The following is a 13,729-nucleotide window of genomic DNA, read 5'->3' on the forward strand; positions in this document are numbered from 1 at the left end:
GTTTTTGGCAAATGTAGCTGGTATACTGAGGTCGTGGCAGACCCCAAATAAAAAAGGTCACAGAAATTTGTAAAGTCGACACTAGATCAACCCCTATGAATATTTTGTTCTTAGGCAATGTACAAAATAATAGAAACGTAGAAAGTTAAACTATTATTATAAAATTAATTAGAAATTCAGTTTACGAACTTAGACGTGTCTAGGGTCATGAGGGACCCCAGGATACCAATTAAGGGTTAATTTTCAGTTTCTCATATTTTTCGGATAACATTGCTGAGTATCACAGTAAAAGAGAACGCGTTTTTTTTTTTTAATGCGTGGACTATAGTCGAACACCGCAGCGAAAAAGGGTTAACCGAAAGGTCAGAAACTGGGGATCGACGAGGGGTCGCGGAGCCCCCAATAAACAACTTCGTGGTACGTGTAAGAACAATGTACGTATATTTCTTCGGAAACCATAGCATACAGCGCGTGAAATCGCCATGCTCGCCGACGATAAACGGTACGCAATGTGGTCGGTATTGAATTCAGATTACCTCGGGGGGGTCTGGTAGCATCTGTATCTTAATTTAATAGAAGTAAGCCGTACAAATAGTACCGTAAATCGAATCGATGTCCCGTATTGCGCGAACGGGCACTAGGGGCGGGAGGGGTTGGGGGGTGGGGGGGGGGGCATGGAATGAGGGGGTAGGAGGGGGACATGCTTCATACGATATTAATTTATCCTCGTGCTTTGAACGTTGCTTAATGCCTGGTCCAACAGGGACAGGGGGTGTACGAAACTTGAGCTGAGCAGCGACGAGTTGAACCGCCACGCGGTGTAAGTCACGTCTCTTGCCGCGTTGCGGTGGCAGAGAAAAGAAGAGTAATAGGAAGCGACTGTCGCGTACAATCTAGCGGATGTTCGGATGCACAGACGCGGATCACCAGCCCTCCTCGTCGCGCTTCGTGGCTGAGGTCTCCCGTCGTTCCGCGGGCGATGGTGGGGTCTAACGATCTTGCCGCTTATACAAGTATCAAAAGACGCGTGGCCGTATTATAACAAAGTAACAAATACATTACACCTAAATTAATTAGTAATGGTAGGCTGCGCGGCGCTGGCGGCGCCGTTTAGCCCTTCGCTCCTCCCTTGGTGTGTCTCTGAAATGTTCAAGGGATGGATTAGTAATATTCATTTGTAGCTCCTAAGGGTCGATTATATTTATCGTGGGAACACGAGCACTTCGTTAAGGGTAGGTTTTCCTGTACACGACTGGGCGCAACGTCAAGAATTTCAGAGCCGATTTTCTCGAAAATGAAGCGCGATATCAAAAAAAGTTACTGTATATTTTCGACTTATAAGGGGTAAATAAGTCGAGAGAGAGGAATAAAATTTTTTGATATTGCGCTTCATTTTTGAGAAAATCGACTTTGAAATTCTTGTGGTTGCGTTCGGAAAAGTACGGAATAGCCTAGCTGTATTTCTTTCCTAATTTAATTGTCCCCAGAGAGGTGGCAAATATTCGACTGCTTACCGCATGCGATTCCTTCTCTCTGCGCGCAACGATCTTGCATCGAGAACGCCCGATGAGGCCGTACTGATCTTTGCACGAGCAATCTTTCTCCAGCTCGAGATTGGCCAGCCCGTCGGCGATCCTCTTGGCGGCCACTTGGATGAATTGCTTCTTCTGGTTCGGCTTGGCGTCCATGAAGTTGTCCGAGCTGAACGCTGCGCCACCCGACTGCAACAAAATGTTCACGGTGAATTTACCGTGCCGGGCGGATCCTGCAGACGCCTACGTTCGCCTTCTCGCAGGGGTGTCTTGTTAATTATAGGCGAGTATCACTTGTTGAACACTTACGGAAACCGCGAAGTCAGCGCAGACGTCGCTGGTCGGCACGACGAGGTGGTTCTTCATGTCGGCGTTTCCGCTGAGAGGCTTCTTCTTGCTGTCGGCGAACGTGTACACGCTGTCGTGATCGTAGCCGACGATATTCTTCTGCAGCTTGCCGGATACGAGGAGGTCTTTGGGGAAGGACACGTGGTGGTAGGTGAGTCCCAGGTCGCGGTAAGTCTTCTGTCCCAGCAGAAGTCTTATTTGCTGCAGCTGAAAGGGAAGCAAATTCTTTAACTTCATACGGGAAGCTGGAGGGGCCGTGTTCCTCGGTAGAGGAGAATTCAGAAGTGACCAGAGATGGTGGTTGTAATTGATTAATGGAGCCACTGAGGGTGGGCGTGTAAATTGACGTTTTCGAGGTGGTGCAATTTCTCTGGCTACTACTGCATATTTTTGAGGAGGTTTAAGTCGATTTTATAGTTCGAGGAGTTGGCTATGTTTGAGGGTGTTTGAGAGGGAGGAAACAGTTCATATTATTTTCCACTCAATACTTGATCGAATTCAGTATTAGAGCTGTTACGAATATTCGAATATTCTAAGTATTCGAATAAGTAAACGTATTCGAATAATTAGAAGTATTTGAATAACTAGGAGTATTCGAATAAGTAAAAGTATTCGAATAATTAGAAATATTCGAATAACTAGGAGTATTTGAATAAGTAAAAGTATTCGAATAATTAGAAGTATTCGAATAACTACGAGTATTCGAATAAGTAAAAGTATTCGAATAATTAGAAGTATTCGAACTAACTATGAGTATTCAAATAACTAGGAGTATTCGAATAAGTAAAAGTATTCGAATAAGTAAAAGTACTCGAATAATTAGAAGTTTTCGAATAACTAGGAGTATTTGAATAAGTAAAAGTATTCGAATAATTAGAAGTATTCGAACTAACTAGGAGTATTCGAATAATTATGAGGATTTGAATATTATTCGAATAATTAGGAGTATTTGAATATTATTCGAATAATTAGGAGTATTTGAATATTATTCGAATAATTGGTAGTATTCAAATACAATTCGAATAATTAGGAATATTTGAATTATTCGAATAGTTCAACTATCCGAATATTTAAGCTCTATTAAGTATTCCCCCAAATCCTTTCCCACTCAATAATCGGTTGCAGAGTATTCCCCTAATTTGCGAAATTATGCTTACAGAGATTGGAAGCGGGCTCTTCTCGCAGGGGTTGGCGATCACACCGATCACAACCTTCGCCGCGCCAGGTCTGAACGGATAGTTGATGGCTTCCTCGTAGGCGTCGGTCAGCTTGAATGTTCCCAGCTCGACGTCCAGCCTCTGCTGCAGGTAAGTCAATCTCTGCTCCGTGTTAGACGATTTCGCTTCCTGCAAATGGTACTCTCATTTACAACGTCGAACGTCGCCACGGTTTACTTAAACCATGCTAACGAATGCGCCGACGTTCGATCGAAATTGCGCCCCGCGAAGAACAAATGGGAAAGTTCCCTGAAAGACGAGCACGCCGAACGCCGATAAACCGTGTTTACGTACATCGCCTGGCCAATCAATCGGCTATTAAAATACGATGAATATTCACAAGCGTCCAGTACCTACTGTTATCGAGTGCCGCTCTTTCGCCCGGGGATCGCTTTTTGCGCGGGAAAGAAACGACGAGGCGCCTCAGAAGTCACGCATCACGCTGCGCGAGGAAAAACAGTAAGTCGCGATGATTCAACCGCGCTATCTTAAAAAGGAATCGCATAAACACGTGTTACGTTGACAACCAACAAGATGAATCGTCGATACTGGCGATTTGCAACGCGCACAAACGATCCTCAATTGTGGATCAATTGTTGGAGTAATTGAACTCAAGATCGATATATTAGCTGAGCGTTTCCCAATTGACACTTGGCGATGCGAATTTTTGGGTTCCGCGAAAAGTTATCTTGCGGAACCCAATATCGACGTGAAAACGCGTTCCAAGCTCCTCGGCGTGATAACACGCCGACGCCACTGGAAGTGATAAAGGGGGGCATTGCGTAGGAAGCGTGGTTACCTCAAGAGTGATGATCGGTTTGGTATCGTAGAACTTCATGCTCTTCACCTCGCCGTTGATGTTCGTGTCGCCGTCGAGGGTGTAATGCTGCGGCCACTTCATCTTCTCGCTGAATCCGATCAGACCGACGTGCACATCTCTGCAAGTGCGAGTTGGAATGTTAGTTGGTGGAATTTTACGCGACTCGTTCCTGCAGCGTGAATAAATTGCGCTCACGTTATTCCATGGTGCTTCAACTCCTCCTTGAGCTCGGACATCAGCGGCGTGACCATGTCCTTGAAGATTTTCTCATTCGGTGTCTGCTGCTCCACTACGAAGATGACGTCAGCCTCCTTCTTTGGCACCTTGACGCTGAAACTGTCGCCGACGTCCACTTTGTTCGCGCCCACTTTACATTTCACTAGAACCACAGAATGCATCGTTAGGAATCTGAAATCTTGAGGCTTTCTGGGCTCGACCGGTGCCAGTTTCCAAGGGTATTTAATCACTCCGTATCTATGCGCCCTTGTAATTGCGCAGAAATAATTGTGGAAATAATTTGTGAAAGGAGCACGACGCGGGGGTTGAAACTGGGGAAGGGAATTAAAATTAACAAGCTTACTGCATGCTGGTGGAAGACTGGTGCTCATAAGCCCGGCCGCGTAGCAAGCATAGTGGTAGGCTGCAGCAATCACACAAGGTCCTTCCGGTTGGTTAGCAGCAACAGCGTGGTCGCAAGCAACACGATACTCGGATGGGCTGACGTAATTGAAGCCGGATCTGTAATCACGTTTTGTTCACCGTTAACAAACACTCTCCGGATATTTTCCCTGTCTACAGCCCCTTTCGTGGAATTCTTTTAAAAGGGTGCTTTTAGCGACCACTTTGAGGTGACCATTCGTATGGTCTTTTGTTGGAAATCGATTCTTAAATTTCGGTAGGAAGCTTAATGATAGTTATTCGAGGTACGATGACATTCGTCGATGAGTTACTTACCGAAGGGGTGAGTTCTGGCCAGAGAAGTACTCCGTGCAGACTGGAGCACGATCTTTGTGCTCAACCGCGGTCGTAGCTGGACAGTCACCCTTCAGCTTGTACGCGTTTCCGAAGTCCGTTGCGCTCTCCGTGATCTGAAAAACATCGGCAATCAGTAACCACCGAAAATTCGCGCAGACTTGTCGAATCAGTCCAGCAACACATCCCCATAATCGAGGATCCCGCTTCAGCGATGGAACCGAACACGTTCCAACTAGGACTGTTACGAATATTCGGATATTCTAAGTATTCGAATATTAGGAGTAGTCGAATATTATTTCGAATAATTAGGAGTAGTCGAATAGTATTCGAATAATTAGGAGTATTCGAATAGTATTCGAATAATTAGGAGTATTCGAATAGTATTCGAATAATTAGGAGTATTCGAATAGTATTCGAATAATTAGGAGTATTCGAATAGTATTCGAATAATTAGGAGTATTCGAACAGTATTCGAATAATTAGGAGAATTCGAATAGTATTCGAATAATTAGGAGTATTCGAATAGTATTCGAATAATTAGGAGTATTCGAATAGTATTCGAATAATTAGGAGTATTCGAACAGTATTCGAATAATTAGGAGTATTCGAATAGTATTTGAATAATTAGGAGTATTCGAATATTCGAATAATTAGGAGTATTCGAACAGTATTCGAATAATTAGGAGAATTCGAATAGTATTCGAATAATTAGGAGTATTCGAATAGTATTCGAATAATTAGGAGTATTCGAATAGTATTCGAATAATTAGGAGTATTCGAACAGTATTCGAATAATTAGGAGTATTCGAATAGTATTTGAATAATTAGGAGTATTCGAATATTCGAATAATTAGGAGTATTCCAATAGTATTCGAATAATTAGGAGTATTCGAATAGTATTCGAATAATTAGAAATATTCGAATAGTATTCGAATAATTAGAAATATTCGAATAGTATTCGAATAATTAGGAGTATTCGAATATTCGAATAATTAGGAGTATTCGGATATTCGAATAATTAGGAGTATTCGGATATTCGAATAATTAGGAGTATTCGAATATTCGAATAATTAGGAGTATTCGAATATTCGAATAATTAGGAGTATTCGAATATACGAATATAGTTCGACTATTCGAATATTTACAGCTCTAGTTTCAACCCACTTCCAGCACACGACAGAGAATTAATATCTCTTCGAATATTATTCGAATTTCAACATTTTCGACGGTACCGATAAATCTTTAGAAGCCTTCAAACATCCGTCCACTGCTAAAATGGTGAGCATCGCGACAAGTGATTCGAGGCGGCACAAGTTCTGAGTCGATTGAAAATTTATAAGAGAAGGAATTGAAAGGGGATCCTGAGCATAGAGCAGAACATAGCCCTTTCAAGATAGCGAGATACAGCACTGGAAATATTTACTGCATCCCTGGAATATTTACCATGTATTCACTTCCACCTCGTTTACTATTAATATTCGGAAAGTACTTTCGCGCAATTATTGACTCGGCGTACAGTGCCCTACATTTTGGTTAAAATAAACTGCATACCGGCTACTTCATCAATGCAATAAATATCACCAATACTCTATATCCCAGTGTGCGTGAGTTTTGTGCTTTCACGAACCCAGGGCGTCCGTGAGGGACGTGTATACATGGCGAGTCGCATAATGTGTCCACCTCGAGTAACTTCTAAAGTAATCTAAAGTATGACAATTAAAAGAGCAGTGAATTTTCTATGAGAAAGTATGAACCTAATGGTCTCCTAGAACTTCATGGGCTAAAAGTGGTGTGCGTTGACTTCCATACCTGCTATTATTATTAGCTTTAGCACAAATGAAGCCCAATACTTTCTCATAGAAAATTCGCTGCTCTTTTAAATATCACGCTTAAAATTTATAAGTCACTCAGAGTGGACAGGTCACGTGAATCGCCCTGTATGCACTCTTGCTGCGTGACATAAGACGCGCACCTTTCCAGAGGGCAAAGTGTAGTCGTCGTACGGCTCGTTGTTGCCGTCGCCGAGCAGGCCTCGGAGTTTGCCGAGGTAGAAGCCGGAAACGTGGACGGCGCAGATCATGGGCGCCTTGTTGGTGCACGTAACGCGCACACCGTAGTCGGACTTGACATTGGCGAAAGGCTGGACGAGATACGCGTGCAGATTCTTCGTGCTGACTGGGTAATCGGCTGGTTTATTATTCACCAGGATCTGAGGACAGAAACGCCTTAATTATGCCCTCCGTTGACGGACGAGGTGCTCTTGAACCAGAGGCCGGTGACTCACGTTGCCATTGTTCTTGAGTGTGATGCTCTCCTTGGGCTCCGTGATCGTGACGCTGATTAGAACGCCGTTGTTAAAGTTAGCCACCACGGAGAAGTTGCCGTCCTGCATGTCCTGCGCCAGGATGTACATGCACCTGCCGGCCATCGTCAGGTGGCGGCCGTCGAACGTGAAGAAGTGTCCTCCGTCGGTGACGACGCCCGATTTTTTGAACGGCGGCAGGATGTTGCTCGGGTAGAGGGTTGGTCTGCACAGAGAGCTTTCGATTGGCGACGATTCTTCGAGGTCCCGCTCGATTTACAATCGAGGGGAGGGTGGGAAGCTTTGGGACTTCGGCCTAACTTCATACCTCAGAGATCGAAGCATCTGATCTCTCGAACATGGGAAACCGTTCGAGACCCGAGCAATGCTCGAACGCCTCTGAGGAATTGTTCCGAAGACCTTCGTTACACGGGGTGTTCGGCAACAGGTGTCAGCAACTTTAAGGGGTGACTTTACGTGAAAAATTAAAGCGATAATGTAGAATAAAGTTTGTTGCTGTCGCGCTCCGTTTTCGAGAAAATTGACTTTGAATTTTAGCTTAGTATGTACAGGGTGGTAAAAAAGTGATGGTCACTGCTTTCAGGGGTGAATTTACACTTCCAGATCGGTGAAGATTTGTAGAAAAAAAACACAATACATGGATCACCTCATCTATGCCAAAATTTTATCAATTTTTTTAGGGAAGTTTTTTTCAGCAAATTTTTTTTCACAAACCTCCACCGATTCTGAGGTGTAGCTTCACCTGTGAAAGCAGTGACCATCACTTTTTTACCCCCTGTACTTCAGTACACGCGTACTTGGTTAAAATTGAAAAGCAATTTTCTCGAAAACGAAGCGCGATATTAAGAAATTTTATTCCACGTTGTCGAATTAATTTTTCACGAAGAATCTCCCTTTCAGGTTTCTGACACCTGTTGCCACCCTGCAAAGCTGAGTTGAGCACCGCTCAAAGTTTTCATCTGAGAAGCCTTTGACGAGCGTGGAAACTCGAGGTGCGATAACTAAACACTCGCGGGGTGGTAAGGATCCTCTAAATACCATTGTCGCAGGCAAAAGCTAGAGAGGGAGTACGTGATGGTGTGGAAGGGTTACATGGAGTCGGTAGCGAGGTGCAGCGTAATTTGCATCTCTCCCTTTAATTTCACTGGCTTTGTATCGAGCAATCTAATTTCGTTAAGAGGGGCCCCGGACAAAGGTGCGGCGCGACTACCATCCACAGGATTTCATTTACCGAAACCGCTTACCTGTAAGTGTAGTACAGATCCGAGAGTGTTGGCAGCTCGCCGTTGCGCAACACGTTCAGAACGGAGAGCCTGAGGGTGGCGATGCCTGGGAACTTAGACAAAAGGCCGAAATCAATGGGCTGCTGGATTTGGACGAGGTCCAATACGTTGTCCAGCGTTGCCTGCTTTTGCAGAAGCCCGAGAGTGGATTGCACCGCGGTTACGGCGTTGGAGTAGATCTTCTTAATTTCGGCCACGTCGTCCACCTGCGGACGGGGAGAAACATTTAAGTTACCAGCGTCTTCTTTCCGCAAAGCTCATCGTCATCGTGACCGCATTGGGAAACGGGACATTGCAGGTCTCTGCGGAGCCTTCTTTCGGTGCTGAGTGCTCTGGATGAATAAACGTGGCTTTCGAAACGTACCTTCTCGTGTTTAACGTGCTTGACGATGTATTGGCAAATGGCCTCGGCCAACTGGCGAAGTTCCTCCGTGGGCAGAGCGTTCTTGATCAAGTTGCAGAGGTCCTGGATGGGACCCTGGACACTCTCTGGCAGCTGGAAGTTCTTGAGCTCCTCCAGCCTCTCCTTCACCATCTCGTAGATCGGTAGGGCCTTCAACTGGTTCGCAAGCAGCGCGCCGAACTCCTCGAGGTCGCGCTTGATCTTCTCCAAAGACTTCGCGATGATCTTGGCGAAGTCCTGGGTTATCCCGGACACCACGCTTATCAAGTCCTGCAGCTCTTTCTGGTGGCGGTTAATCAGGTCCAGGACAGCCTTCAGATAAGTGTTGGCGAGCTTGGCCGCAGCGTCGAGGATGTTCATGCATTCGTGGAACAACTTGTCGTAGGACGCCTTGAGCTGAGGGTAGACCTCCTTTACGGAATCCTTCAGGTTGGATAGGATCTCGTTGAGATGCTTCTGCAGCTTCTCCACACCCTCCGCCACATCCTTCATGGTCTTCGTGACTACAGCGACTATGGCGCCGAAGTACTTGTTCCTTGGGAACGGAAAGTGACGTTTGGTTAGGGAACTCGAGATTTTCAGTTCGCACTCTCGCTATTTTTTTTTCAAAGAATTAGGATACTCACAAAGTAGCTTGAATTTCTTTGATAGTCTCATCAGCGCTGACCTCGTCCTTCATCTTATTCAGCTCCGTCTTGTAATATTCCAGAAGTGGCTTCAGGTTCGGCTGAGCCTTCTTCAGGTGCTCCACCAGGTCTCCAAACTCCGCTTGCACCTGCTGCATCACGTACTCCTGCACATCCTTCATCTTCTTCACGACCTCCACGTGTCTGTTCTTAGCATCATCCTGTAGCATTCAAATTAACCTTCAGCGATCTCCACTCACCCTGCCTTCCAGTGGTAGTACAGCAACACCTGTGTCTGCTTACCAGAACCTGGGCCACGTTCTCCTTGTTGTATCCAAAGTCGGGTTTCAGGAACTGCTTCTCGTCCAGGTGGACCAGGATGTGGAACAGGTTCTTCTTGGCGCCATCTTTGAAGGCGTCTGCGTGGACCTCGGCCAACTGACCGAGTACGACCTGGCCATTGACACTTAGCTTGTTGTCAGGGTTCTCTGAAATAAACGTCATCGGGCATAAGTACCTGTAACCGAGTGGAGTAGGCCTTTCAATCCTGTTGGTCGTTCTAAAGGTAACTCACTCTTGGAGTACTGGAGGAACTTGAAGCTATTCAAGTCGTTGGCCTCGAAGCTCGTCACCTCAGGTGCCTCGCCCAGCAGGGACAGTTCCCTGTCTACCTTCTGCTGGGCCTTCGAGAGCTGCATCTTCCATTCGTCCTTGATCAGCTCCTTGTCAGGCAGAGTTACGAGTAGGAAGATACGGCTGAGGTCGGCGGAGAACAGGGCGCCCAGGGTCTTCGGTTTCTGATGGACGTCGTTGTAGGTGAAGAAGGTGCCGAATCCTATTTCCTTGGTGGATGCAGCCAGGTGGGACTTGAGGTCGAGCTTCAACTGCTGGCCATGGCTGTTCACCTCGAGTAGACCAGTCATGTTGTTCCCGTTTGGAAGCTCGTTGCGCTGGAGGTTGGCCACGATGACGATCCTCTGGTTCTTCTTGGCGAACACGTCAATGTCCACGTTGGCGTCCAGCAGGCGTTCGCCACCATAGTGGAGCTTTCCTTTCACTACCATGTCCTTTAAACAAGAGTATTCACTTTTAGCGGAGTGGAATATCGATTGACAGTTCGAGTGGTGTCGGCGTGCTTTCACGCCGAGGGATTTGCGTCTTGTGCTAGGCTTTGGGGTTTTACTTCATCCTCGTCTAACGAAGGCAACTCTTACTTTTACTCACTACTTATTAATGTCACTGTTATAAAAAAAATAAGAATTTTAGATAACAAGATCAACGTTTAAGACAGAAGTTTTATCTGAGCAGAGATGTAAATATTTCTAGCAGCGGCGCGCAAAATTATTCCTATGGAATAGCAATAAGCGGTTTCATCGTTATCTTGAAATTTGGTATCTATGTATTACTTCACACAACATAGGGCTAGTCCCGTTTAAATAAATAAATAATAATAATAATAATAATAAATATTCGAATATTCGAATAATTCGAATAATTTCGAATACGAATAATTTCTTCGAGTATTCGAAAAATCGAATAATTTCTTCGAGTATTCGAAAAATCGAATAATTTCTCCGAGTATTCGAAGAATCGAATAATTTCTTCGAGTATTTGAAAATTCGAATAATTAGTAGTATTCGAATATCGTTTACATTTCAAAATTTATAAAGTTACCGAGATTAATAAGGTTCCAAATTTATCATTTGAAAAACAAATAATTGTACAGGCCAATATGAAAAGAATTTCACGATACAGTATGAAAAAATATTTCATGTTTAGATTCCTATTCGACACATCCGAAACTTGACCACTCCGAATATTTGAATACTTCTAATTATTCGAATACTGTTCGAATATTCGAATATTCGTTACAGGCCTAATTCTGAGTATATCATTAACGAATTTATATTGTAGGTCAAAAGGTCCCTGTTCTAGATGCAGGTCCAATTTAGACCCATTTTAAATACCAAACTACATATATTACTTCTTGAGGAAACTGAGGATTTTAGATTATAACAGGATCAGATTCCACTAGGGAAGCTCTGAGGTGTGTATGAATTAGATTGCGGGTCAAAATGAACCCCGCATCCACCTGACACTGAATTATTCACTGTCTAAGGGTTAAAGAGGCATTTTTCAAAACCTTGCGCCATACAGAGTGTTAATTCCTTTCTAATAACGTAGTTTTAATAGATAAGTAACACTTTATAATCTCGAAGAATCGAAAATTTATCTACCGTACCTTAGTCTGCGTTGGATAGGTGAATCTGGTCTCTCCGTTGAGGAACATGGCGTTCTTGTCAACATTGATGTCTCCACTAGCTGTCAAGCTGGTCTTATCGGTTGGCTTATTCTTCCTGTCCAAATAGACAGACAGGTCCACCCTATATGCTCCAGTTTTCTTGGTCTTTGGCAAATCGAAAGACAGAATAACAGCCATCTCGCGAGCTGGCAGGGTCAGGATGGTAGCTATAACCAAAGGCATAATAAATGAAGAGGATCTCACAAATGCGACGATCGTCGTCAGCATAACCACTCTTCCTCATCTCTACCTGCTTCTTTGGGATGCACGAAGAGCTGGTACGTGTACTCAGTCTTGTCTTTCGTTGAGTGGAGGTAGAGGTTCGTGGTGTGGTCCAGAATTGGAGCCTTGAACTCAGTGCTGGTCTTCAGACCAAATTCAGCTGGCACGTTGAACTTCTTCAGGTCGACTTCCACTGTTATTTGATGCTTCAGCAAAGTTTTCTCTGAAAATCATACCCCAGGACGGTCAAACCAAATAATGTATAGAGCTGCTGGGACATTGTCCATCGATGACGGTGCTGTCTCGAGTCTACAACTTCCGTACAACTTTCAGTGCTTCAAGTATCACATACTCGAAACTTACCGTCGCACAACCAATTGTCAGATTACAGAAGTACAAGTACAGCACTCACGTTCAGTGTCTAGTATCGATTGGAGTTTGAAGTGGGCGCAGTCCTTGTTCTGCTCGCAGTAGCTGTTGAACAGGTGAACCTCCTTGTTCGAGAGCTTCAGTTCACCGACAATGGCGGAGGGCCCGAAATTCGCGTTGAGCACCATCGCCACGCCGACCTCGCCGTCCTTTTCGTGTGTCAGCTGCTGGCGGGTGTACTTGAACGAGGAGGTCCTCGCGTTGTCGCCGACCTTGAGGTTCCCGTTACCCTCCACTACGATCTTCCCGTCCTCCTCGCGCTTCTTGTAATTCGTGCTGCATAGACAGTGGAATCTTAGTCCGGAATATGTTTAGAAAACGGTGAGAAAATGTCTTTACCACCCGCCTTAAAGTGCAAATTTTCTAGCAACGTAGCCTTTAAGAGCTCCCATAGCAATGGCAACCGTGTGAGATATAGTAACTTTTGCCATACCTTCCAGTAACGATATTCTGGCCGTCGCTAGTGATAGTGATGACGATCCTCTTGCCTGACTTGGCGGTAGGCTTGTTGGCGATTTCGGCGTGGATCTTGCGGTGCTTGATCTTGTCGCTGTCGAAGTTTGCGCTGATGACGAAGTCCTCAACGCTCTCCAGGCTAACGTGCGCGTCAGCACTAGCGAATCCCTTGGGCGTGACCACCTTCCATTCACCTGTGACGAATAGCCGCCCATCAAGCTCAGCTCTATCGAACCTCTTACGTGCAATCTTGACACGATGTCGCTCGACTCACCTTTGAACTCCTGTCCACCCAGCTTCTGGAACTTGGAGAGCACTTCTGTCTTCCCTGCTGGGGAACTGGCCTGCACGTTGAACAGACTGTCCGCGCCCTGCTGCTGGATCTCGCTGTTCAGGGTGTACTTGGCGTTGTCAGCGGTGACGACGATGTCTGTTGTCCGCCTGTTCTCGTCTTTGTGCCTCTGGAATGCGAGATGATGCTCAAAGATGATGCTTGTATAGAGTATTGTTGTCTCAAACTAAGTTGAATGCTATGTCCCTACTTCTTCTCTTCTTGCCGGTGGCGAATGAGAGAAACACTGTGTATGAGCGAGAGGGTCGCTCACAATTAATATTTATTACTTTATTTTATATTTTATATTTTTAAAGAAATGTTTCCGAAGTATATAAATTAAAAGAAACTGTGAAAAATAATTTCCAGGTCAATGGGATTCGAACTCAAGCTACGCGGTTAGGAATCAATTACTTTACCACCGAGTCATCGGCGCAACTTGTTACAACACTGAAATTTCAG

At 44.9% G+C, this 13,729-nt stretch overlaps 1 protein-coding gene across 2 annotated transcripts in view; it reads right to left on the reverse strand.

Annotated features, from left to right (window-relative positions):
• Nucleotides 1-418: 418 nt before the first annotated feature.
• Apolpp (retinoid- and fatty-acid binding glycoprotein apolipophorin) overlaps nucleotides 419-13,729 on the reverse strand; it is a 46,378-nt gene continuing 33,067 nt past the window's right edge. The window contains exons 7-26 of one of the 2 annotated variants that reach the window (XM_076825544.1): nucleotides 13,211-13,397; nucleotides 12,914-13,130; nucleotides 12,464-12,756; nucleotides 12,080-12,274; nucleotides 11,770-11,996; nucleotides 10,102-10,594; nucleotides 9,831-10,015; nucleotides 9,528-9,748; nucleotides 8,863-9,436; nucleotides 8,460-8,704; nucleotides 7,177-7,420; nucleotides 6,865-7,101; nucleotides 4,872-5,005; nucleotides 4,498-4,655; nucleotides 4,113-4,296; nucleotides 3,897-4,035; nucleotides 3,038-3,226; nucleotides 1,842-2,087; nucleotides 1,515-1,721; nucleotides 419-1,140 (exon numbers count right to left, since the gene is read on the reverse strand). In XM_076825544.1, the coding sequence (XP_076681659.1) occupies nucleotides 1,111-1,140; nucleotides 1,515-1,721; nucleotides 1,842-2,087; nucleotides 3,038-3,226; nucleotides 3,897-4,035; nucleotides 4,113-4,296; nucleotides 4,498-4,655; nucleotides 4,872-5,005; nucleotides 6,865-7,101; nucleotides 7,177-7,420; nucleotides 8,460-8,704; nucleotides 8,863-9,436; nucleotides 9,528-9,748; nucleotides 9,831-10,015; nucleotides 10,102-10,594; nucleotides 11,770-11,996; nucleotides 12,080-12,274; nucleotides 12,464-12,756; nucleotides 12,914-13,130; nucleotides 13,211-13,397 (4,605 nt within the window). In that variant the 3' untranslated portion in view covers nucleotides 419-1,110. Of the gene's footprint in view, nucleotides 1,141-1,514; nucleotides 1,722-1,841; nucleotides 2,088-3,037; nucleotides 3,227-3,896; nucleotides 4,036-4,112; nucleotides 4,297-4,497; nucleotides 4,656-4,871; nucleotides 5,006-6,864; nucleotides 7,102-7,176; nucleotides 7,421-8,459; nucleotides 8,705-8,862; nucleotides 9,437-9,527; nucleotides 9,749-9,830; nucleotides 10,016-10,101; nucleotides 10,595-11,769; nucleotides 11,997-12,079; nucleotides 12,275-12,463; nucleotides 12,775-12,913; nucleotides 13,131-13,210; nucleotides 13,398-13,729 lie in introns of both variants that reach the window. The other variant, XM_076825542.1, reaches the window with a different exon arrangement.

This window comes from Andrena cerasifolii, chromosome 13, assembly GCF_050908995.1.
Source record: "Andrena cerasifolii isolate SP2316 chromosome 13, iyAndCera1_principal, whole genome shotgun sequence".
In the NCBI taxonomy this organism is placed as follows: domain Eukaryota; kingdom Metazoa; phylum Arthropoda; class Insecta; order Hymenoptera; family Andrenidae; genus Andrena; species Andrena cerasifolii.